The sequence below is a fragment of the Dermacentor albipictus genome, chromosome 3 (assembly GCF_038994185.2).
Source record: "Dermacentor albipictus isolate Rhodes 1998 colony chromosome 3, USDA_Dalb.pri_finalv2, whole genome shotgun sequence".
In the NCBI taxonomy this organism is placed as follows: Eukaryota; Metazoa; Arthropoda; class Arachnida; order Ixodida; family Ixodidae; genus Dermacentor; species Dermacentor albipictus.
Window position 1 is genome coordinate 2,277,191 of NC_091823.1, and position 24,318 is coordinate 2,301,508.

General features: G+C 47.4%; 2 protein-coding genes across 9 annotated transcripts in view; one reads left to right on the top strand and one right to left on the bottom strand.

Moving 5' to 3' along the window:
* LOC135919920 (phospholipid-transporting ATPase ABCA3-like) overlaps positions 1-24,318 on the top strand; it is a 223,301-nt gene that overhangs the window by 83,066 nt on the left and 115,917 nt on the right. For all 5 annotated transcript variants that reach the window (XM_065453931.2, XM_065453932.2, XM_065453933.2 and 2 more), the window contains 2 exons: positions 3,932-4,142; positions 22,839-23,094. In XM_065453931.2, coding sequence (XP_065310003.2) covers positions 3,932-4,142; positions 22,839-23,094 — 467 coding nt within the window. The remainder of the gene's footprint in view (positions 1-3,931; positions 4,143-22,838; positions 23,095-24,318) is intronic.
* LOC135919921 (uncharacterized) overlaps positions 1-24,318 on the bottom strand; it is a 60,436-nt gene that overhangs the window by 27,857 nt on the left and 8,261 nt on the right. For 2 of the 4 annotated variants that reach the window (XR_011512605.1, XR_010570104.2), the window contains 3 exons: positions 22,797-22,972; positions 18,073-18,354; positions 8,142-9,699 (listed from right to left, as the gene is read on the bottom strand). Coding sequence is in view for 1 of the 4 variants with exons in the window: in XM_070534938.1 (XP_070391039.1) it covers positions 18,073-18,354 (282 nt within the window). In the remaining 3 variants the exon portion in view is untranslated. Of the gene's footprint in view, positions 1-8,141; positions 9,700-15,655; positions 15,773-18,072; positions 18,355-22,796; positions 22,973-24,318 lie in introns of those variants that run through there. The other 2 variants (XR_010570105.2, XM_070534938.1) reach the window with 2 other exon arrangements.

Here is a 24,318-nt window from a genome sequence, read left to right on the forward strand (position 1 = left end):
CCTGACGCCACATTGGGGGATGCGACTGGACAATGAGCACGCAAGGGACAGAAAGAGCGGTGGAATCCTAGTGTGATCGGCTGCTACAACTTCATGAACTTATCTTTCAGTACTTCTTTGAATCTTTTGTACATAGGTAATATAGACTTGTTTTTGAAACATCCTGGATATCGGGTGCAGCCACACGTTCCCTTACTCCTCCCCGATGAAGGAATACACATCTTCGGGCGCCCAGATTTAACAGCACGTACGTCTCAAACACCTATGATGCTGTCGTTCAGCGACGAACGCGCCCCCTAACTCGGTTTCGGGAGAGCACGCATGCTTTTCATTAGTGCCATTGTATCGCAAATCCACCGGGTGACTGCCAAAGACGAACACGAACAAACTTATTAGTCTATGAACAAACTTAAGCAACTTTATTCGTCATAGTGTGGAGCTAATTCATGGCTCGTCGGGAAGGCCAGATGGCCGCCAGGCGATTCGTGACGCTGACCTCTTCTGCCCGCTCCACGGCTCGGAGTTGCAAGACCGAGCTGGAGCTAAGCAGCATTTCCTCTCATGATGAAGGTGAGGGAGAGACCAGGAGATCGGGGGAGGGGGTCCTTCTCACAGCCCCAGAGGCTGTGACTTAGCGTAGCTAGCTCGCCGCACAGGTGACAGTACGGACCTATTCTGCTCGGGTAAATGTGCGAGTATGCATAGGGGCTCGGGTATGAGTGTTTCTGTAACCTGCGCCAGGTGTTCTCCTGACACTTGTTTAGTTTACTGTGTGGTGCGGGCCTAGTGTGTCGTGTATGACGGTAATATTGGGATATGTCGTGATATGAGTGCAGGACTTCGTTTGAGGTCTGGGGTTCCGGCAGGCCCTCCTCTCGGCTGACGAATCCTCGAGCATGTGGGTGGACCGCTTCGTTCCCTGGATTCCCCGCGTGAATCGGGGCCCATGTCGACTCTATTGAGCGTGGTTCTTTCCTTTTGTATAGTGACTGTAGAAACTTTAGTGGGGTCTGTGCCACTAGTCCTCGCGCAAAGTTCGTTATGGCGGTTTTGGAGTAGCTCAGAACTGTACAGGAGTCTGCTGAGGCCACGGCCAAAGCAATGTCGGCTTCTGCTTCGGTGGGGGTGGGAGCACATAGAGAGCTCGAAGGTGCCTGTGCCTTGAGTCCTGGGCCAGGAACGGCAGAAATGGCGTAGGCATGATGCCGATCAAAGTACTGGGCTGCGTCGACGTACGCCACCGCGGAATTGGTCCCGTATGTCTTGTGTAGGGCCTGGGCCCTCACTGTCCTTCTGCCGTCGCTGTCCCAAGCGAGTGTTTTTGGGCAGTGGTTTGATGGCGAACATGCCCTTTATGTGTAGTGGGATGGTGGCGGGGTCCCTGCCCGTTGGGGACACTCTGAGGCCCATTCGAGCGAGGATCTTGCGGCCGGTCTTGCTACCTTGGAGACGGTGAACCTGTGATGTACGGCATGCTTCAATGAGTTCATTGATGGTGGTGTGAACTCTCAATTGAAGTTTTTCGGTGTATGTGTGTCTTGGTAGGCCGAGGGCTACCTTGTATGCGTGTCGTATAATGCAGTCGAGGTGAGCTTGTTCTGTCTTCCATAACTGTAGGTATGGTAGTGCATAGGTGAGACTGCTGACCACAAAGGCCTGGACTAGTTAGAGCAGGTCATTCGCCCTCATGTCTTGCTGGGAGAATGGGAGAATGAGCCGCTACAGAACGCCTTTACAAACTTAGAGAAGGGAAACCTTCCACAGTGCAACGGAAATAAGAGTAGTAGTGGTGTTGTCAGCTAAAGCATACGACCGAGAGATGGCGCTGACAAAATTGATATCATCATCATTATGTAGTGAGCAATATAGCCACTGAGGTAGCGGCTAGTGGTGTACGTCGCGCTGCTCGCTTGTTGGCTTTGGGCATTTTGTTACCGCTTCCCGGGCGATAATCGTATGTACGGTACTCTAACGTGACTACAGATATCTTTAGTATGTCGCTAGGTGACCGAAAGGTCACGTAGCGACCTAGCGAAAAAAAAACACTTGAAACAAGTAAGCTTAATTTGTTTATTGTCAATGGTGATGAAGCAGTACATGCTTACAATTTTCGTACAGCTCAGGTAGACTTAATGCTGTCAGTCACTAAGCTTACAATATACAGAAACACAGATAGGCATCCATTTAATGGAATTGAAAGCTGCAAACGAACAAATTTTTTTCATCGTGTTCGACGTGCCGCTAAAGTAGGAAGAACGAAGCTTCACACAACAATATTTATGCCGGGCTACACTCTTACTTGTAGTTACGTACAATGCTGCTTGACGTATGTCATACTATACGTATATATTCTGCGTTTGACGATTTGAGCTAGATTAAAGAGGAAACTAAAAGTGCTCGGCAAAGATGTACTGCCAGCAAAATAAGCTCGAGCTGCAATATTTCATTATTTTCCGAACACATTGGCGAGGCACACGTAGTGTAGTGAAAAAAAATACGCAATATTTTGCTGCACATATTGCCTGCTCTTGGGCGCTTCTGCTGCACATTTGGTGCTCAGGTGCGGCAGTAAAGGCTTGGACACAAGTGGAGTGCGTATAAGGAACAACAGTGCTAACAAGGACTTCTGCAAGTATTGTGTGAATAAACAAGGACCCTAAATAAACATTTAAGCAAGCCCAATTAATGCTCACGGATCCTTTGAAAATGAAATTTATGGTTTCATGCTTAAAGGAACATCTTGGTTTGTGTATTCAAACAAGGCAAAGAGGTTGCAAGGAGATGAACACTTGAACTTAGAAATTAAGGTGAGCGAGGGAAGGCTCAGCCTCGAGCCAACGTTTCAGGAAGCAGACGTGTGTGAGGGCCGTGGCGAAGACATGTTCCCACGCTGAGGCTTCCCTTGCTCGTCCACAGTTGATCGGCTGAACGCTGAGCTGAACTTACTCCGAGCATATTTCAAAAACTTTTTGGGGACGCACTATCCTCAAGTTTGCCATGTGTTGTTTGAAGAGAAAGAAAAATTGTTTTTAGTGATTTGTGTGTTTGAGAAGTGCGGAATAGGCCGATTGTGTGAATATACCTTTTCTAGCTATCTCTTATGGTGCAGGGATAACCCAGTTATTGATTTGGTGCAAACTGTACATGAACCATTTGTACTGAAGAAATGTAAAATAATGTGCGTATTCGTAACTAATTCTAATCCTAGCACTTGCTATCCTAACATTCCCTGAGATTTCGTCATGTCATTTAAATATCTTCCTGTACTCATTACAAATAAATTAAAGCGGACAATTATTATAGAGTACGTCATTAGCAATGCTAATCATATGCATGGGTACTTGCGGAGTAACTTTCTCAAGGCACCGTCTACATTAAAACTGCAGCTTTACAAGACTCTAGTACGCCCGAAACTAGAATATGTATCTGCAATCTGCAAGTAGCGTTAATACTATTAGTTCACTTGAACTAGTAAAAAATAGCTCTACACGTTTCATTCTAACTATAACCGTATTACGAGTAAATAACCTCAATGAAAATTAACCTAGTGCTTATTCCAGTAGCTAACCACCGCAAAGTTGCCCGTCTTTCACTATTTCGCAAAACTTTTCCATAACATGACGCTTCACGTCAACTTCATAGTGCGGTCTCAGTACATTTCAAACCGCGTCAACCATCACATCAAGGTACGAATTGATTCATGTCACATGAAATCTTTCTTTTGAATTTTTCATTTCCCGTACATCTCAGGAATGTAACTACCGTCTCTCAAACGAGAAGAAAGGAGGTTAATCAAGGGGCCAGTTTTTTATTAGTCATATCATACGAAGCCAACAAACACTGACGCCGAGGACAACATAGGGGAAATTACTTGTGCTTAATGACGCTGTGACGCAATGACGCTGTGACATGGGCGTTCACTTCTGCGTAGGTCGTGCTCATCGACGAGCCCACGTCCGGCCTGGACTCCACGAACACGCACAACGTGTGGGACATCCTGCTGCAGGTGCGCCGCGCCAGCACGCTGTTCCTTTCCACGCACGACATGACGGAGGCCGATGTGCTCGCTGACCGCGTCGTCGGGCTCACTGCGGGCATCGTCGTCTGCAACGCCTCGCCCAATTATCTGAAGAGTGCTTACGGTAAGTCCCGAAAGTAGGGAAGCTTCGACATTATTTCTAGGGCCGTGTCTTAAGCCTGTGGCCGCTCTTCGCGACAAATTACAATGGTACCGATACCTAATATGTTCCGAACAACAGCCTCACGCTTGGTATTGTAGTATATACCTTTGTGATGTCTGTAGGAATCACAGTTCACATGCTGGCATTGGTGTCGTTGTTTCTTGGCTATTTCTGATATGAGTAATAAAAATCAGGTCCCCGGTTTCCTTTCTTCTCCTTCACATTCTTACGTTTGCCGATGGACAAGGCTATCTACACGTAGGCCAGCCATGGCCAAGATGGCGATCCTATAGCGATTCCCGGAAAACACGTCGCCTTGCTCATCTGCAGTGCAGCCACGCTCTTGTGACAACGTGCTCCACACCTTCATCGTCAAGACCATTTCAGACCTGGGTCTCGGTTCCAGATTCCACAACTACGTCAGCTCTTTTCTAACTGACAGGAAGGCCAAGCTTCGCATAGGAGACTTCCGCTCCGAAGATGTGCCCCTCGGAGGGCGGGGCACTCCTCAGGGCGCCGTCATCTCCCCAACATTGTTTAACATCTGTATGATTGGTCTTTCGGAGAGGTTGGCGCGCGTCGAGGACGTCAAGCACACCATTTACGCCGATGACATCACCATATGGTGCTCCCGCGGCTGCGAGGGCAGAGTCGAAGAAGCCATGCAGGAGGCGATTGACGTGATCGAGGAGTATCTCCGCCCCACCGGACTTCGATGCTCCCCCGCCAAGTCGGAGCTGCTACTTTACAGAAAAGAGAAGGGAGGCAGACCCAAAGATTGGAAACCAGTCTCTGAAAGCAGCATCACACTTCGCACTTGTGACGGGGGGGTGATACCCAGGGTATCACCCCCTTCGTACCCTTCGTACTCTGCCACCTCACGTACACGATTTCTATGCACAACTGGCTCAGAGCTGAGCGAGACAAGCTCAACGTTCTTATCCGCAAAATAGTCAAGAGGGCTCTCGGGCTACCCATCAGGACCCATACCGAGGATCTCTTGAAGCTGGGGGTACATAACACCGCCGAGGAGATTGCCGAAGCCCAAGAACGCACGCAACTCAGTCACCTGGCCACCACAGCGGCAGGTAAACGCATCCTCGAGGAGCTGGGTTACCACCCTGCGGAATTCTCGATGGTCAGTACCCCGATCCCTAGGTGCATTCGAGACAAGTTCGTAATGGCCCCTGTGCCCCGAAACGTCCATCCCGTCCACAACGAGGGCCGACGCAAGGCCAGAGCAGCCGCCATCCTCAAACAGATCAAGCGACACGACATTAGCGCAAGCTTCGTCGACGCTGCGGAGTACAGTGACGGGAAGACCTTTGCCGTCGTTGTGGTCGACTCGAGCGGAAACATTTCCAATAGCGCCTCGATTCGCACTTCAGACCCTGGAGTCGCCGAGCAAGTCGCCATCGCCGTCGCCCTGCTAGACGGTCGTGGGTCCGAAATATATAGTGACTCCAAAACGGCAGTTAGGGCTTTTCAAAAGGGTTGCATCTCCAAGGAAGCTCTTCGTCTTCTTAGCGGCTCGAGTCCACATGCTCTCGCAAACCATTCAATTCACTGGTTTCCCGCACACGTAGGATCGGTCGAGGGTGCTCCCCCGAACCTCAATGAGTCTGCCCACGAGGCTGCGCGTGACTTCACCGACCGCGCTTCCTCTATAAGGAGCACTGACTCCCCTCCTATCTACGGTCACAGGGACGCTCCTGCTACTCACAACGAGATTATTAAATATTTCTACCTGTCCAGAAGGGTCTTTCCACCCCCTCACCCCAAGTTGAATAGGGCGCAAGCCGTTTCGCTTAGGCTCCTACAGACCAGCACATATCCGTGTCTGTCCGCTCTCCGCGAGGCTTATCCCGACGTGTATCGCGACGACGCCTGCCCGTCCTGCGGCCAGACCTCCACTCTACCCCATATGCTCTGGGAGTGCGGGTCGACATACCCCAAGTTCATCAAGGAGGAGTGGGACTCGCTTCTGCGTAGCCCCGCTCTAGAAAAGCAAATCCTGGCTGTCCGGCGTGCCCGCGACCGGGCCGGTGGGCTAGACCTGCCGGTCCCGACGTGGGACTAGCCGGGTGCGCGACGAGTTCGCGTCCTCGCCGGACCTACAATAAAGTTTATTCACTCACTCACTCACTCTTGTGGCTGTTCGGTATCAATATATATATATATATATATATATATATATATATATATATATATATATATATATATATATATATATATATATATATATATATATATATATATATATATATATATTTATATAATATAATATAATATTTGGGGTTTTACGTGCCAAAACCACTTTCTGATTATGAGGCACGCCGTAGTGGAGGACTCCGGAAATTTCGACCACCTGGGGTTCTTTAACGTGCACCTAAATCTAAGCACACGGGTGTTTTCGCATTTCGCCCCCATCGAAATGCGGCCGCCGTGATATATATATATATATATATATATATATATATATATATATATATATAGATATATATATACACACACACACTGCGTAACCGGCTTCCCACACTTCACAGACGTACACTTTTTGCGCTTTGAATTGAATTGAATTTTTATTCCGCAACAAGCAAATGTTACGAGGAGGACAGGTAAAAGCTGTAAGAACATCTTGAGGAACCCTGACCCCCTAGCACACGGGGAAGCATAAAAGCGTGCAGCTAAGGGAGTTCGACCTACTAATAGGAAACACTTACAGGGGTTATAAAACATCACTTGAAAAGGGAATTATACAGTAGTCAAAGAAATAGTAAATCATCGTATCACATCATTATACAAAGATTAAACGCAGTTGTTTTGGCAATGTACTAGATATGTCAATCTTATTTTCTTTTATAATGTGGTTCAGAAAAGTGTAGGCAATTGAAATTTGAACATCTGATTTCCGTAATTGGTTCTACGTTTGGAGATATACCACACTTCAGTATGGCGTACATTATAAGCAAGGTAGTTTTTCTCTAGCCTTGCTATGTTTGTCATGGCATCATTCTTTTTCAGCAAACCGAGTTTATATAGATGGCATAGCTTGTAATCATACATTGATAGAACCTGAATGATGTGGTGCTTCTTAAACAAGTCTACAGTGTGGTAGCGACAGAGAGAGAGAACAACTATATTCAAAATGCCTGCGGATCGGTAGCGATATGGGACTTTACAGGCTAGGCGTAGACCACGTTTTTGTAGGACGGAAAATTTGCTAATGTTTGAAGCTGCTGTTGTTGACCATACATGAAACGCGTAATTAAATAGAGAAGAAAATGAAGAGTTATATATGAGTATGTTAGAAGTGGTAGGAAAATAGTAGCAGTGGCGGCGCATAATGCCTGTTGTCCTAGATAGTTTATTAATAATGTAATTCACGTGATCATCCCATGTCATGTTTTGTGCACAATACACGCCCAGTGATCTGAAGCTTTTTACCACTTCAATTTTAGAGTTATTTAACGAAATGGTGGGTAAGCGGACATATGTGTAACGGGGGTGAAATAAAACAGCCTTCGTTTTATTAATGTTTAGTTTTAGCGAGTTCATTTGGGCCCATGCATTAATTTCAGACAGTGCGCTATTCACTCGACTACCCAAATCGACACATGATTTGCCTGAAAAGAATAAACTCGTATCATCAGCATAGGTTATATAATGGGCTGTCTGTTTCATCAATGTGGACAATCTCAATAATATAATGTATGAACAGAAACGGTCCCAGGATGCTTCCCTGAGGGACATCTGTTTTAATAGATTTTATTGAGGAATATTTTTCTTCAGTGACTACAAATTGAGTACGGTATAGTAAATACGACTTGATTAATGTGTGCGCGATACCTCTTATGACATAGTGATCCAGTTTTTGAAGCAGAATATCATGATTAAAGAGGTCAAAGGCTTTTGAAAAGTCTAAAAATGCTCAATTACCATATTTCTGTACTCGAAATTTTTTTGAAGGAATTCATTTTGGGTCAGTAGTGCGAGCACTGTAGACTTGTTTCTACGAAAACCATACTTTGCAGAACTTATCAAGTTGAAGGGGTCAGTGAAAGAGGTCAGGCATTTCAAAACTGTTTTCTCTAAACCCTTGGAAAATACAGGCAGAACTGACATAGGTTGGTAGTTGGACATGTCATTTCTACTACCCTTTTTATGTACAACTGTTACTTTTGCTGTCTGCATATTTCGAGGGAATAATCCCGTAGATAAACACATATTAAAGATGTAGGTAAGGCAGGGTGCTAGTGTATCAATGACATATTTTACTGGTTTCATTTGAATATTGTCCGCATCAGTGGATTTGCTATTGCTGAGAGTTAGAATTGTAGCTACAAGCTCACCATCTGAAACTGGCTCGAGAAATGTGGTTTGGTTAGTTCGATCATTCATATATCTTAGGTCACCGCTGCTGGTGGTAGCGTCAGCAACTGATAGAAAGAAGTCGTTAAATCGAAAGAAGTCGAAAGAAGTCGCTAGCTCAGGGCCTTGAATTTCTATTCTATCTTCTACAATTTTGGTTACTGCCTCAGATGCACTACTAATTACAGTGTTAAGTGCCTTCCAAACATTTTCTATGCGCCCTTGAGTCGAGTTGAGCAGGTTAGAATAATATTGCTTTCTTGGATCACGAAGGTGTTTAGTGACAAAATTTCTGTATTTCTTGAATATTTTGAGGGCTTCAGGAAAATTACTCACTATAAATGCCTTAAATAATGGTCCCGCTTTCTTGCAAGCTTGAGGCATTCTGTATTTACCCAAGGTTTCCAACTTTTTTTGCGTGGTTTAAAAGTGCTGACGGGAAAACATGCAAAGTATAATTCACAGAACTTCATCACAAAAAAATCGTATGCTAAGTTTGGGTCGCTCGTTGCGTTCCAGTTTGTTCTGCCTACGCGGTCTCTAAAGACGGAGTGTTTCAGGAGTAATTAGTCTGTATGAAAACTCCGAATGCAGTCGTTTAGGTGCGTTAATGAATAGACTTACAAACATAAATATAGGCAAGTGGTCGCTAATATTATGAATTAATGTGCCAGCCTTAACAAATGAAGGATCAAAATTGGTTATAAACAGATCTAAAAGTGTTGTTGATTGTGGAGTGATCCGCATGGGGGATGTTATAAATTTTTGACAGGAATGAGAGCTTTACAGCGATTCGAGTTCTAATTTAGCACTGCTATCAGCTAACATGTTGATGAAGTCACCACCTAGAATTAATGCGTATTTTCTTTCACTGATGAATTCTAACAGAGTTCAAAAAGGGGAAAAACAGACGGGTAGTATTTGTAGGAGGGCGGTAACAAACACAAAAAACGGAAGTACCGCATCTGATAGCAAGCGTTTCATAAAAAGGAGTGACAGCAGAATTCTGACATTAGTTCAGAATCAATTAAGCTGGTGAATAACATTGCTACGCCACCACCTCTTTTGACTTTGCTCCAAGTTAGTTGTTACTGTAACGCCTAAGTATTTGTAATTGTCGACTTTTTTCAATGACGATGGACCAAGTCTGTAAGTAAAAGACAGAGGTGTATTTTTACGTGTTATAGGGAGGAAAACAGTTTTGTCGGTGTTAACAACCATCCCCCAATCTTTGCACCACTTCAAAATGTTATTCAGGTTGTTATTGAGCTCAATCTGATCATCGGAACAAAAAATTTCTTTGAACAAAACGCAGTCATCTGCAAACAGCCGGATTTGCACACCAGGAGTTATTACATGTATAATATCGTTAATATAAACCAAGAAGAGCAGGGGGCCCGGTACACTACCCTGTAGTACCCCTGATGCGACTGTAAGACTGCCAGGAAACTGTCCTCCAATGCCAGTGTGTTGCTTCCTGTTAGTCAGGTATGTGGAAATCCAGTTGACAAAGATTTCATGGATACCAAGGATTCTAAGCTCTAAAATTAGTTTATCATGCGGGACCTTATCAAAAGCTTTACTGAAGTCAAAAAATGTTACTATATTTGGCCGTTACGATCAAGAGATAAAGTGAACGAGTGAACTACCGTTATCAGTTGGGTTACCGTAAAATACCCTTTTCGGAAGCCGTGTTGGTACTCGGTTAATGCTAGATTATTTTCCAAAAATGTGTTTATACAATTTGCAATAATATATATATATATATATATATATATATATATATATATATTGCGATGGGGTTTATTCTCGTTCACGACGTTGTGGAACGCTAGGCAAAAACAAGGCACTGCAAGGGCTGTCCGAAGCACGGGGTCGCTCGAGATCACGGCACGGCCCTTCGTCTTCTTCTTCAGACGGCACATACACAGGGGCGCGTCTGCTTCATTACAATGCCCCGGGAGCTAAGCGTAGCCATCCTGGCGACTCAGGGCGCGGAGAAGATGAGCGGGTCGTAGTACGGTTTCAAGCGGTTGACATGTACTGTCTCTCGCCCACGACGACGCAGGTCTGGTGACACGGTGAGCGGCTCGACGATGTAGTTGACCGGTGAAGTGGCCTCGATTATACGGTATGGACCGTGATAACGCGCCAGGAGTTTGGAAGAAAGGCCAGGAATGTTGGCTGGTATCCAAAGCCACACAAGTGAACCAGGAACAAAGTTGGGCGGTGGTTGATGAGCACGGTCATGTCTTGTCTTTTGACGTTCTTGAGTCTCACTAGTCAGGGCACGTGCCAGCTGACGGCAATCTTCAGCATATTTGGCGACTTCGGAAAGCGGAGTATACTCTGTAGCGTCAGGTTGGTACGGCAGTATGGTGTCCAGAGGGCATGATGGCTCACGGCCATACACAAGGAAAAAGGGGGAAAAGCCGGTGGTCGCTTGCGTCGCGGTGTTGTACGCGAACGTAACAAAGGGGAGTACGGTGTCCCAGTTGGAGTGGTCGGATGAAATATACATCCGCAACATGTCGCCAAGTGTGCGATTGAAGCGCTCGGTAAGACCGTTGGTTTGGGGATGGTACGCGGTCGATTTGCGATGAATTATCCTGAACTCAGCGAGGAGGGCTTGGATGCCCTCCGACAGGAAGACACGGCCCCTATCACTCAGTAATTCTCGGGGAGCACCGTGGCGAAGGACAAAATTGCGAAGGATGAAAAAACCAACGTCACGGGCGGTCGCTGCTGGCAGTGCTGCAGTCTCAGCGTAGCGAGTAAGGTGATCTACGCCGACAATAATCCACCGATTTCCACGCCCGCTGCATGGAAACGGGCCGTAGAGGTCGATGCCGACGCGGTCGAACGGACGAGACGGGCATGGCAGCGGCTGCAACGGTCCTGTGAAACGCTGTGTAGGTGTTTTGCTTTGTTGGCATGTAGTGCAAGACTGAATGTACTTTTGCACAAAGTTGTACATGCCTCTCCAATAATAGCGCTGACGCAACCTTGTGTAAGTTTTGAGGACGCCGGCATGAGCGCTTAGGGGGTCAGCGTGAAAAGACGCGCAGACGTCAGAGCGCATATGACGAGGTATAGCGAGGAGCCATTTGCGTCCGTCGGGCATGTAGTTTCGGCGATATAGAATGTTGTCCCGCACTGAGAAGTGAGTTGCTTGGCGACGCAGTGCTCGTGTCGAAGGGACATCAGACGGAGCAGCAAGGTAGTCGAGTAACATTGCAAGGGATGGGTCCTTGCGCTGCTCTGTGAGCATGTCAGGGATGGTGAACGGTGACAGGGTGGACGAGGAAGCTGACAACGACGCCAAATCAGGCGTCAGTGGGGAGCGAGAGAGCGCATCAGCGTCGGAGTGCTTGCGACCAGAGCGGTACATGACGCGGATGTCGTACTCTTGCAAGCGAAGCGCCCAACGTCCCAAGCGTCCAGACGGGTCTTTCAAGGAAGAAAGCCAACAAAGGGCATGGTGGTCAGTAACAACGGCGAAAGAACGGCCGTAAAGGTATGGGCGAAACTTGCTTAATGCCCAGATGATCGCTAGACACTCCTTTTCTGTGACGGAGTAATTTAATTCTGCTTTCTTTAGAGTACGGCTCGCATAAGCGACGACGTATTCATCATAGCCAGCTTTCCGTTGCGCTAAGACCGCGCCAAGGCCAACTCCGCTGGCGTCAGTATGGACTTCCGTGGGAGCATCAGGGTCGTAGTGGCGAAGAATCGGTGGTGAGGTCAACAAGTGGCGCAATTGCTGAAATGCTGCATCACATTCAGGTGACCATGCTGCTATGCCGTTACTGGCGGAAAGTAAACTTGTCAAAGGCGCCATGATGGATGCGAAATTGCGTACGAAGCGACGAAAATAAGAACATAAGCCAATAAAACTTCGGAGGGTTTTGATAGACGTGGGCCTTGGGAACTCTGCAACAGCGCGGAGCTTGTCTGGATCCGGGAGGACGCCGTCTTTTGAGATAACGTGACCCAATATGGTTAGCTTGCTTGCAGCAAAGCGGCACTTTTTGAGGTTAAGCTGTAGACCGGCAGAGGCGAGACAGGTCAGAATGTCATGCAGGCGAGCGAGGTGCGTCGGAAAATCGGTTGAGAAGACGACGATGTCGTCGAGGTAACATAAACAGGTCTTCCATTTGTGGCCACGAAGGATGGTGTCGATCATACGCTCAAAAGTAGCAGGCGCGTTGCACAACCCGAAGGGCATGACGTTAAATTCGTAGAGGCCATCGGGTGTAACGAATGCGGTTTTCGGACGGTCAGGCTTGGCCATGGGAACTTGCCAGTACCCGGAGCGCAGATCCAAGGAACTGAAGTATTCTGCGCCTTGTAAACAGTCGAGAGCGTCATCGATTCGAGGCAGAGGATAAACGTCTTTCCTCGTTATCTTGTTTAGGCGTCTGTAGTCGACACAAAAGCGAATGGAGCCATCTTTTTTCCTCACCAATACGACAGGTGAAGACCAAGGACTTTGAGAGGGACGGATGACTTTACGTTGGAGCATGTCGTCCACGTGCTCCGTGATGATTCGGCGCTCTTCGGCAGAGACACGATACGGGCGCTGTCGCAAGGGGGAGTGGGAACCAGTGTCGATGATGTGAGAAACACCGGTGGCACGGCCCAGTGACGTCTGATGACAGTCGAAAGAAGAGACAAACTTGTGAAGGAGAGCGAGGAGTTGGCGGCGATGAGATGGGGAAAGTGCAGGGTCGATGGCCTTGTCAAAACCCACTGAAGGTGATGAGCCGGAGACCGAAGCGATGGCGTCAAGGTGACGGAGGGAGGCGGCAGGAACATCGAAGTCGTCGACGTAGTCGACCGCTTGAAAGTATCCTACCGTCTCTCCACGCAGTAGGCTGATCGGGTACTGGTAGTAGTTGGTGACCAGCATCACAGTTGAGCCAGAGGTTACAGTAAGCACGGCAAACGGAAGAACAATGCCCTTGCGTTGAGCAAACACATCGGACGGCGTGAACACTACGGTGGCGTCAGATGCGGAATCAGACGACAAGACAACAGCCATCGACGACTCAGGAGGTACGGTTGTGTCGGCATCAACAGTGAGTTTGTCGGCAAAGTGAGGAGAGCTGGTCGGCAGTGATTCACATAGTGGTAAAAGCGACACTTCTGCACGTGAACAGTCAATGACAGCATGATGACGTGACAGGAAATCCCAACCAATGATGAGGTCGTGAGAGCACGATGGTAGCACGAAACACTCGATTATGTACAGAACGTCGTTGATGACGACACGGGCCGTGCATACAGCTGAAGGGTGGATTCGCTGCGCGCTGGCAGTGGCGAGCACCAGGCCAGAGCGAGCTGTAGTCACTTTTCGTAGCTTGCGGCAAAGGCCCTCGTGAATGACGGAAACGGCTGCTCCGGTATCGACTAGTGCCACTGCTGGTACTCCCTCTACAAAAACGGTAATTACATTTTGCGGCGAAGATTGAGGTCTTGAGAAAATCGACGTATTTGCAGTTCTTGCCTCAGGAACTGCAGCAGTCAGTTTCCCTCTTCAGTGGGAACTCGACGACGCAGGGGCGAAATCGAACGCCGACGAGGGGAAGGGGAACGCCGAGTTTCCAACCGGCGATCAGTGTCGAGACGTCGCGGTGATAATGGAGGCGTGGCGGCGTATTGTGGTGCGTAGCGGGGCCTGTCAAAGCTGGTACACGCAGTTGAGGCGCGGCGGCGACAGAAGCGTGCCACATGGCCAGCAATGCCGCAGGCGAAGCAGATAGGCCGGTTGTCTTGAGTGCGCCACGTCTCGGTGGGACGAAAAAAGTGTGGTGACGGTCGGGCAACTTGAAATGAAGCCGGATTCATGGGCGATGGAAAGGAAGCGGTCTGCGCAGGTGGCCGTGCAACCACGGCTGCATAACTGAGCGGCAGCGACGTAGGGTGGTTGGCAAAGTTGGTATGGGCCAGCGGCACACTCATAGGGTTGGTTGGGGGGGTTGTAGGAGCTGCAGGAAGCGCTTCAGATATGTGATTTCGGATGGCTTCCTGCAGCGTTGGAGGCAAAGCTGCCGTAGGTGCGTCACTGTGAGGCAGCAGCGAGAGCTGCCTGGCCACCTCTTCACGGATAAAATCTTTGATATGCTGCGAGAGGGTCGAGTTGGTGAATTCGGTAGAAACCGCGATGCTGGAGACGGAATCGGCGTGCTGGATGTTCTGGCGGGCGATGGAACGTTGGCGGCGCAGCTCGTCAAAGCTCTGGCAGAGGTTAATGAGGACGGATACGCTAGTTGGGCCTTTGGCCAGCAACATCTGGAATGCGCTGTCCTCGATGCCCTTGAGGATGTGTTTGATCTTGTCATCCTCTGACATGCTGGGATTGACCCGCTTGCACAAATCGAGAACATCCTCGATGTAGCTGGGGAATGTTTCTCCAGGCTGCTGTGCGCGCTGGCGTAGACGCTGTTCAGCGCGTAGCGTACGCACAGCTGGGCGATCAAACACTTCTGCAAACAGAGTCTTAAAGGCGGACCAGCTTGTAAAGTCTGATTCGTGGTTGAAGAACCAAAGTTTGGCTACGTCGGCGAGGTAGAACGGCACGTTGGTCAGCTTAGACTGGTCATCCCATCGGTTATGGGCACTTACACGTTCGTACGATGAGAGCCAGTCTTCCACGTCGTGTTCGGCGGTCCCACTGAAAATGGGTGGGTCGCGCTGACGAGGGACGCCGGCGCAGATGACAGTGGCAGCCGGTGGGGCGGGCAACGAGGTGGCGGGATCAGGCATAGTGCAAGGCGATCTTGTTGGCAGGGTTCGAGTGCGGAGCTCCAGGACGAGGCGAAGGATCTCAGCAACCTCCACCAAATGCGATGGGGTTTATTCTCGTTCACGACGTTGTGGAACGCTAGGCAAAAACAAGGCACTGCAAGGGCTGTCCGAAGCACGGGGTCGCTCGAGATCACGGCACGGCCCTTCGTCTTCTTCTTCAGACGGCACATACACAGGGGCGCGTCTGCTTCATTACAATATATATATATATATATATATATATATATATATATATATATATATATATATATATATATATATATATATATATATATATATATATATATGTTCTACAAGTTTGCAGCATCGGGAGGTTAGTGATATCGGTCGATAATTCTGCATAAGTAACCGGTCGCCTTTCTTAAACCCAGGGATAACACGGGCAGTCTTCCGGTCATTTGGCAATTGGGCTGTCATGAGTGAGACACGGAATAAAATCACAAGAAATTTTGCAAGAACTCCAGCATATCGCTTGAGAAATACGTCAGGAATTTATTCCAGACCACATGAGCTCTTCGTTTTCAAGTTAAGCAGCATATTAAATACACCAGTATAAGACATAAAATGTACATCTGTTAAATGCACATCAGTGTGACAATTTACATCAGCATGCAGTGTGACATCACATGCGCTCAGCATAGCACCAGAGAACGCACTTTGAAATTGTTGAACTGCTGAGAAATGGCACTCCGATCTGTAATTTCCTTCCCGTCAAGTGATATTTGCGAAACTGGCTTCTTCCTTTCTTTTATGTGCTGCCAGAACTTAGCAGGATCATTTTTTATGAAGCTAGGAAACGATATCGTGAAAGAATAATGTTTCGTGGTGTGAACCGCACGTGCAAGATTGTCTTGCATCTCTCGTAATTTGTTGCACTGCCCCGCATGCTTCTTTTTAAATCTTTTTATTCTGTGTTTCAATGGAATGATATTCCTATTCATCCAAGGCGTTCGTTTAACTTTCTTCAATTTGTTTGGGACGAAGTTAACCAGACAATATTGACACTTCTCCTTGAACTTGTTCCAAAGTAGCTGAATATTGCTGCTATAGAAATCAATCGAACATGTTTGCATGTATTCGACAACGCTTGCGTCATTGGCATTCAAAAAACCTTTAAAGTAGAGCGCAGACGGGTGTTTATACTTATCTAGAGGTACTAGCGGTAGCGACATGTTTACGAGATGGTGATAGGAGAGCCCTTGCTCGACTTTCACATTATAATCAGAGCAATCTCGACTGAGAACTATCAAGTCTAACACCGACGTGGATGCATTTTGTACACGAGTTGATTCATGGACTACTTGCATCAAGTTGTATCGTAACATAAATTCAAACATAATGTTCACATGTTTGTTATGTTGACTACTGGCAATAAGGCGTTCCCAATCTACTCTCGGCAGGTTAAAATCACCAAGCAAAACAATTTTGTTTCTTTCATGCATGGACATTTCTATATTCAGTCTCTCTAAAATATCTGGCGAGTCATCCGGAGGTCTATAAAAAGCGTATAACGTCAAATTGTGACTGCAGTAAGGGACTTTGACACGCAGGCATTCGAGGTCCATAATGTCGTCCAGCAAAACAGCCTGAACGCTATCTTTAATTAAAATCGCTACACCACCACCCTTAGAGTGCCGGTCCTTACGACAAACTTTATAAGAAGGAGGAAAAATGTCGTTGTCTCATATTTCCTCGTTCAGCCAGGTTTCTGTTAAAACAGTTACATGAGGATCGTACTGTAGTAGTAAGATCTCTAAGGCCTCGATTTCGTTTTTGACACTGCGAGCGTTTATATTCAACATTCGGAGACGCTTATGAGCTTCACAGGCATCGTGTCAATCTCGAGATAATACAGATGCATTATCTTGCTCACCTTCCACAGGCGTGGACGATGCGTTTTTTACAGCTTTAACAGGTTTGTTAAGCGATTCATTTCAAAAAAAGAATTCCTTGTCAATTCTTAGTCTGTCGTGGATAAGCGAGACTGTTTTTCCCAGCTGCTTCTCATTTTTTCGCACTTTTCCCAGAGTAGTTTCCGTTTTCTTAACGTTGATGCCGAATAGTCATTTTGGATAAACGTTGTGCTGCCTTTTAACTTTTTGACATTGGCGAAGATTGCCTTCGTTTCATTGTAATCTTGGAGGTGAATGATTACTGGGCGTTTGCCTTTCCGCTGTCCAAGTCGATGGATGCGGCCAATCGATTTACATTCACGCCAAGTTTTTCTTCGAATATCTCTTTGACTACTTTGTGTTTAAGGGAAACTTCTGTTTCATCGGATGACTCGGGTATTCCACGAATTATCAGATTAGACTGTCTACTTCGGTCTTCCAGAACTGTTAGTTTTTACTTGAAAGTCTATGACACGTTCTACCGATTGTGGCACCATCTGCACTTTATCAGCTTGTCCTGAAGGGAGGGAGGACTGAGAGCAATTTTCCTACATTTTATCGTGGAGCTTCACTACTGCATTTTTCATGACTGCTATTTCTGGTTCAATTCACTTATGTCACACGCATGGCCTTCTGGCCCTCAAGTAGCTCTTCAAGAAGTTATTTTTGTGTAGGCCCGGGCTTTAGTTCCACATCGCCACATAAATACAATCTGATCATCAAAAAACAATTATAGGCAATGCTATAACACCGTTTGGGGCACGTTGGACTACAATGCCAGGACAGTTACTTCCAAATGTACAGGAATGGCAACTAACCTGCAGTACGAAAAACAGTTTCCTGTTTAGCGTCATGGCAGTGCCAGGTCCGTCGTGCCCACTGAAGTTGTAGTGAGGTACCTCTTTTATATGCTCGGCTGTTGATGACGGCATGCCGCGTTGTTCGATAGGATTCGCTAGTAGATCCGCACCATCATGAGATGACGCTTGTTGATTTGCTGATGGGACCAATTTCAAAAGCTGATATGCATCGTTGGTGTGGCGTGCCTCGTGGCACACGTGACCAGTGGTTGATAAACCGACAGCAATTCCCAGCAAACCCTGCAGTACGAAAAACAGTTTCCTGTTTAGCGTCATGGCACTGCCAGGTGTGCCGGGCCCATCAAGGGCCTCAGAGCGTTATATATGAGTATTTCACGAATGCGCAGATTTTGGCCCGTTTTCCCGGCAGAACTACAAATTCAGCCCACAAAAATTTACGGAAATGGGACAAAAGCAAGGGAAAATATGTGCTAGGATAAATGAGTTTTGGAAATATAACTAGATTTAAAAATATTTTTACGGAAGAAAGAAAAATAGTAACAGTAAAATAGTAAAAAAGAAGTTATGCGGATTCCACGCACTGGTGGGAATCGATGTATGCGAAGCTTACGACTGTTTGCTTTGATTGACGATAATTCGCGGTGATGTTGAGGGCGAATGTTTAATTTCTTCAACGTTTTATCTAGTACGAGTGTGATGAGATGATATTAAATGTTAGTTTGCGTACACCACTGCTGTTTTCGTAACAGCTAAATTGAACACAAAGGGAGACGTGTTTGCTTGAGGCATTGTTGCGCACCATTGTTCATAACCTCTGAGGGGGTTGTGCATTGTCATTTCCTCACATGGTACATCTGACGGTGGCAGGAGACTTGACATTAATGGAATTATCCGGCTGTACGCTCCAAAACCACAGCCGGATGATGAGGCTCGCCGTGGCGGCGGACTGCAGGTTAATTTTAAGAGTCTAGTGTTCGTTAACGTAAATTAAGTTCACAAGCGTTTTTGTATTTCGCGCTCGATGAAATGTGGCTGCCGCGGTCGGGATTGAACCCGTGACCTCAAGCAATGCCATAGCCTCAACGCTACGACGACGGGCACAGAGGTGTTGATTTGACGTCCGACCGCTTACGTAGGGTCCCTTATACCATACGGTGCTTTACTGTGGCTCTTCGTCTGCACGCCCTGCATCAGTTGGTCGCTTGACAAATTTGCATCGTGTTCATTTTTCAGAAACGGCGGACACGCACCGTACCGTGCCTTCAGTTCGCCCGCAACCGCTGTCGTGTGTATATTGTAGTACTCTTCAATGAAGCACACTAAACAAACTGGTTTATTGTGGGTGAACTTGTGCCCGGAAACTCAATACTAAGCATTCACACAATTTACAAGAAGAGTTAACAGGAGCCTATTATCAGCCAACCACGTCTCCACGCTGAACACACTTTTCACGCACCCCGAAGGCCAGGAGCCACGCCGTGACTTCTCATTGGACGGTAGACGCGGACGCTGCCGTGTGCGCGTGCACGCGAGACACGCGCTGTATCACCATGAGCGAGGCGTTGCTGGCACTCTTCTAATGGCGATCCTATGAGTAATGCCTGGGGGCTTCAGCGACGAGGCGCTTGGAAGGGCACCTCACGACAGTGCTCGTAACTGGCATGTGGGGAGCTCTCTGCGGCAATATGGGGGTAGCGTTTCCTAGCTTTCCCTCTCCCACTTGTAGAATTCGATTCACTAACCTTGAGACCACAAGCCCGCCACTTTGCCACGGTGATTCCTGATTAACTTACTATGTTAGCAATCAGGCGCAATTTCAGTTAGTGCTTACAAGTATATCTCGCAGAGGTATGGTAGATGCGTTTCGCCGCGTAACTAAAGCTTACGCCTCTATGAGAATAAGGGAAGTTGCTGTCCACATTGAATAACATGCCGTCACGTGCAGCAATTGTTTTTTTACGATTGCTGTTTTACCTTTGAAATAAAAGCAATACGTGGACCACTGACCCAGTTTGTTGTGCGTGCTGTTCTACCGATAGTGATAGCCGTATCTTGTCCTTCGCGCAAGGGAAAGGCAACATTTTAGCTCGACAATGCGTTTGAATCGACACGTCTGTGCAGCCATATATCTCCGTCAGGAAATCGTTGATCAGTGCTGCTGTCCGCATTCGGCGACAGCACACATACGTATGCTTATAATGCATCACATCGGGGCTCATCATGTGCTGGCACTTTAGACACAAAAAAATGGTTTACTTATAGGAAGACTGACTCGAAAGTTGAGCTACAAAATTAGGCTCCCTTGTTAGACTTTATTCCTGAGCCCAATGAGAAGCCGCGCAACCAATGAGGGGCCACGCAGGGCGCAAGGAAGAGAAGCGATGGGCAAGGGTTTCTGTGTGGTGCACCGTTACGAAAGATGGAATCCGCTCGTCCCGAGCGCCAGCGAGGGCTTGCACGAGAAATGCGGTCAAGGAATCGGTGGCGGTGCCGACGGCCGCCTCCCCCGCCACCGCTGCTTACGCAACATGGCGGCGGCTGTTGCTGCCTCGGCGACACAGCTGCTTGCAGACGTCGCAACCTACGGCTTCCACCACCTTAAACGTTAACGTCCGTCACCCCGTATGTGCTCTGTAGTCCGCAGTGGGTGCTCTTCAATTTGTCGTCCCGGACCAGTTCAGAACTGTCCGAGTAGCTGCACACACGAAAGCTCGTTGGCTATTTCAACTGTTTTCTTAACCGTCACTACCACGTGACAATAGTGCACTACCGCGCCGACCCACGGCGGAGGTGAAGCAGGCTTTAAGCACTCCCCATACGTCGGCCGATCCCGAACGCAGTGCAATACCGGGCCGAGACGCGGCAGAGGTGAAGCACGCATTAAGCAGTCCCCATACGTTTACCGATACCGAATATAGTGAATTACCAGGCAGACTTACGGCGGAAATGAAGCAGGCTTTAAGCACACCCATACGTGGGCAGATCCCGAAGGTAGGGCAGATCCCGAAGGTAGTGCAATACCGTGCAGACCCGCGGACAAGGTGCAGTTCGCCATTAAGGGGTCCACATACACAGCTGCGCTGGTCATCCTTCTTCACAGAGTCGAAGGACAGTGAATTTTTTTTCGCTCATGCGCATGGCATTGTGCTGGAGGAGTTTTTGGCGTACAGGCGACAGTGGTACGGACGGACGGACGAATTGGCTGGCCGTATATATCTTCGCTGTAAAAACGTAAGTGTTCTTCAATGTCGCATATGCGTGCATCATAAACAGAGCCGCTCGCGCACCTTTACTTCAAGCTGCCACACAAAACATACATTTATGGCCTGAAAAATATCGCTTTATTTATGACAGGAGACTCCCGATAAGATTGTATCCAGCGTTTAATCTTCAGCCTATACTTCTTGCATACGAGAAGCAGTGCAGCAAAAGCGCAACCAGCAAACGTCTCCAAGATAGCACAGGTCCTGCACTCTCGGATCCATTACGTCATGTTACCTAGTCCGACTGCCTTAGAATCTAATGGGGATGCTCCCGAGTAAGTCGCGGTGATTAAGACTCCACCGCTGTCGTTACGAAGGACTTGACGGTGGAAATTTAGTTCCAAGTAGCATGACTGCATAAAGCAGAGTGCAGAGGCCTGCTATCCTGGAGGCGTTGAACGAGCGGTGCTTTATCCGCGCGAAACTTCAGCATTATCGCAGTAGGCGCCTGGCTGCTACAGAGCTTCCAGCCTAAATTTTACCTTTACAAATTAGGAGGACGCTTAACTTTCGCCTTTAAGAGTGGAACGTGATAGCATTCAAAGATCCCTGACTGCTTCTCACGCTTCCCGGCAATTGGAAGTTATGCAACCATGTTTACCGTGAAACGCAGGCAGCGAACGCTATGCACGAAGGCGGGCTTTCTGGTAGAGACGCGGCCTTTTGCGTGGGCCGCGATGCGGTGGAGGCATTATGCAAAATAGAAGTGAGGCGTGCAGACAGTACGAGGTGAGCGCCATCTGGAGGTGTTGCGAGAAACCGGGTGCGCCGATTTATGGGCTTTGAGATTTGCGCGTGCCGGCGCGCGTAAGTATACTTTGTGGCGCAAAATACATTTCTGGAAAAGGGACAGAAGAAAGGGAGACAGTGTCCAGTGTCCAGAAATGTATATTGCGCCACAAAGTATACCTAGGAAATCTAAGCACCAACTTGCCCAAGAAGAAGTCCTTTCGGCGCGCGTAAATCGCGGAGGCCATGGCCGCTCTATTATTGGTGGAAACGCTGGAAAAGGGGTTTCTGTTTTTTTTTACTTCTCGCGTAACGAGATTACGTTTTCTCATATATCCACATTACAATACAACGCTATCATGTCTATAGGCTGTGTGCAAGTCGTACTTTACAATTTTCCTACGTATTTTAGCTTGAGAAACTGAATTGGTTCAGTAACTTCCTTGCGCCAGATTGAGGGCCTATGTGGTTGAGTATGCGTGGTTCGAAATCATTTCTACAGAAACATTCGATGCGGGTCGTGGGACGCCGGATTTTCTGCGGCACGAGGCCATGAGCGCCATCGCGTTAATACTCTTGCTGATTTTGAGTTACTGACAGTGCTCAAAGTAAGTTTATCAGCAAAGTGCGGCTGTAACCAATAAAACTTATGAGGAGCGCAGCCGGCGTACAGTACTGGCGCGCAGTGAAAGACTGATGATAAAATATGACCCCCTTGAAATGGCTCACGTTTTTTGCCACTGTAGCCCACGATGATGGATGATGACGCAGGCGTAGGCTACAAGATCCGCCTGGTCAAGAGTCCCTCGGTGCCCTTCCAGAGGAAGCAAGTGCTGTCCATCGTGCAGAAGTACGTGCCCGGAGCTGAGGTGTTGAGCGACGCGCCGGCCCAGGCCACGATCGCGCTGCACACAGTCGCGTCTGAGAGCTTCGACCGAATGTTCCGAGAGCTGGAGAAGGCCAGTGCCCACCTGGGAGTTCGCTCGGTCGGTCTCGGCGTCTCCACTCTCAAGGACATCTACCTCAAGTAAGAATTTAACGCCACATTCCTAAACACGTCTTCGGAAGGGGCAAATTTTGTAAGCTAATTATTCTTCTAGGATCCCGAATAGCTCCCTCTTACAGTGAGTGGAGTCTGCGAGAAAAACCGCAATACTGATAGATTCCTGCACTTGCTTCCGGTGACACTGCATCAATTTTGATAACGTCTTCTACGGCACGTCCTCTTACTTGCTGATCGATAATGAAGCATTTTCTGTGTCTTTTTCGCTCATTTTTGTGGTAGCCGGTGGTCAGCGCCAACAATAATGGATGCGCACTATGGTGCAACCGGGGCGCGTTGATCGGCGAACGCCAAGTATTAATTTTGAGGAAAATGTGTCTCTGGACGTAATTGCATGGGAACAGCGATTTTCTTGGCAACTTCTGCAGCAATCTAGATGATTTTTTTTTTAATTTGTACAACTGACTAATAAATTATTGTAGCACAATTCTCTAAGCGCCTAGTGAGAGAACTTCCTGTTCGGCAAGTTTGTATGTATTCATTAGATAACAACCACAAAAATGGGCGAAAAAGGCACAGAAAATCCTTCGCTTTCGATAGGAAATAAGCAGACACGTCGGAATTGATGTGGCGGAGGCGGGTGCACGAAGTCTATCTTTATTGCGGTTTCTCTGGCAGACTCCACTCACGGTAAAAGTGAACTTTCGTAATCCTAGCAAAATAATTTGCTTATAAAGTTTATAGTATTGGTCATTAGTATCCTTTTAAAGACGTTGAGCCATGTGGCGTTAAATACCAACATACCAATTTCATTAGATAATAGCGCTCTGTAGCATTGTCTTCTCTTGTGTGCTGTGTGTTATTTGGCACCCAATGAGACAGCTAAAGCGAAAGAAATTTGATGCTCGTAAACATACCACTAATTTATGAGTAAACATTTCGTAAAGCACTTGCATACCTTGCAGCAATGTGTTACGTAAACAGTCCATTCATATATAAAATCTGTCGGCTTTTGCTGCTCTGCGATATTCGTTTTGGTACAGAGTTGCAAAACTTGTTGCTTGAATATTTTTTGAAACTTTCCAATATTTGATCATTTTTTCAAAACACTCCAAACATGAAATGAAAATTCTTATTCCTCGAGTCATTATAATTTACCTTTCTCTTTCAAATGCAACAACTTTTATTGGAATCAGTCAGAAGCGCTCGCGTACATTAATTTCCGTGCACTGCACGGTGATTCAGATA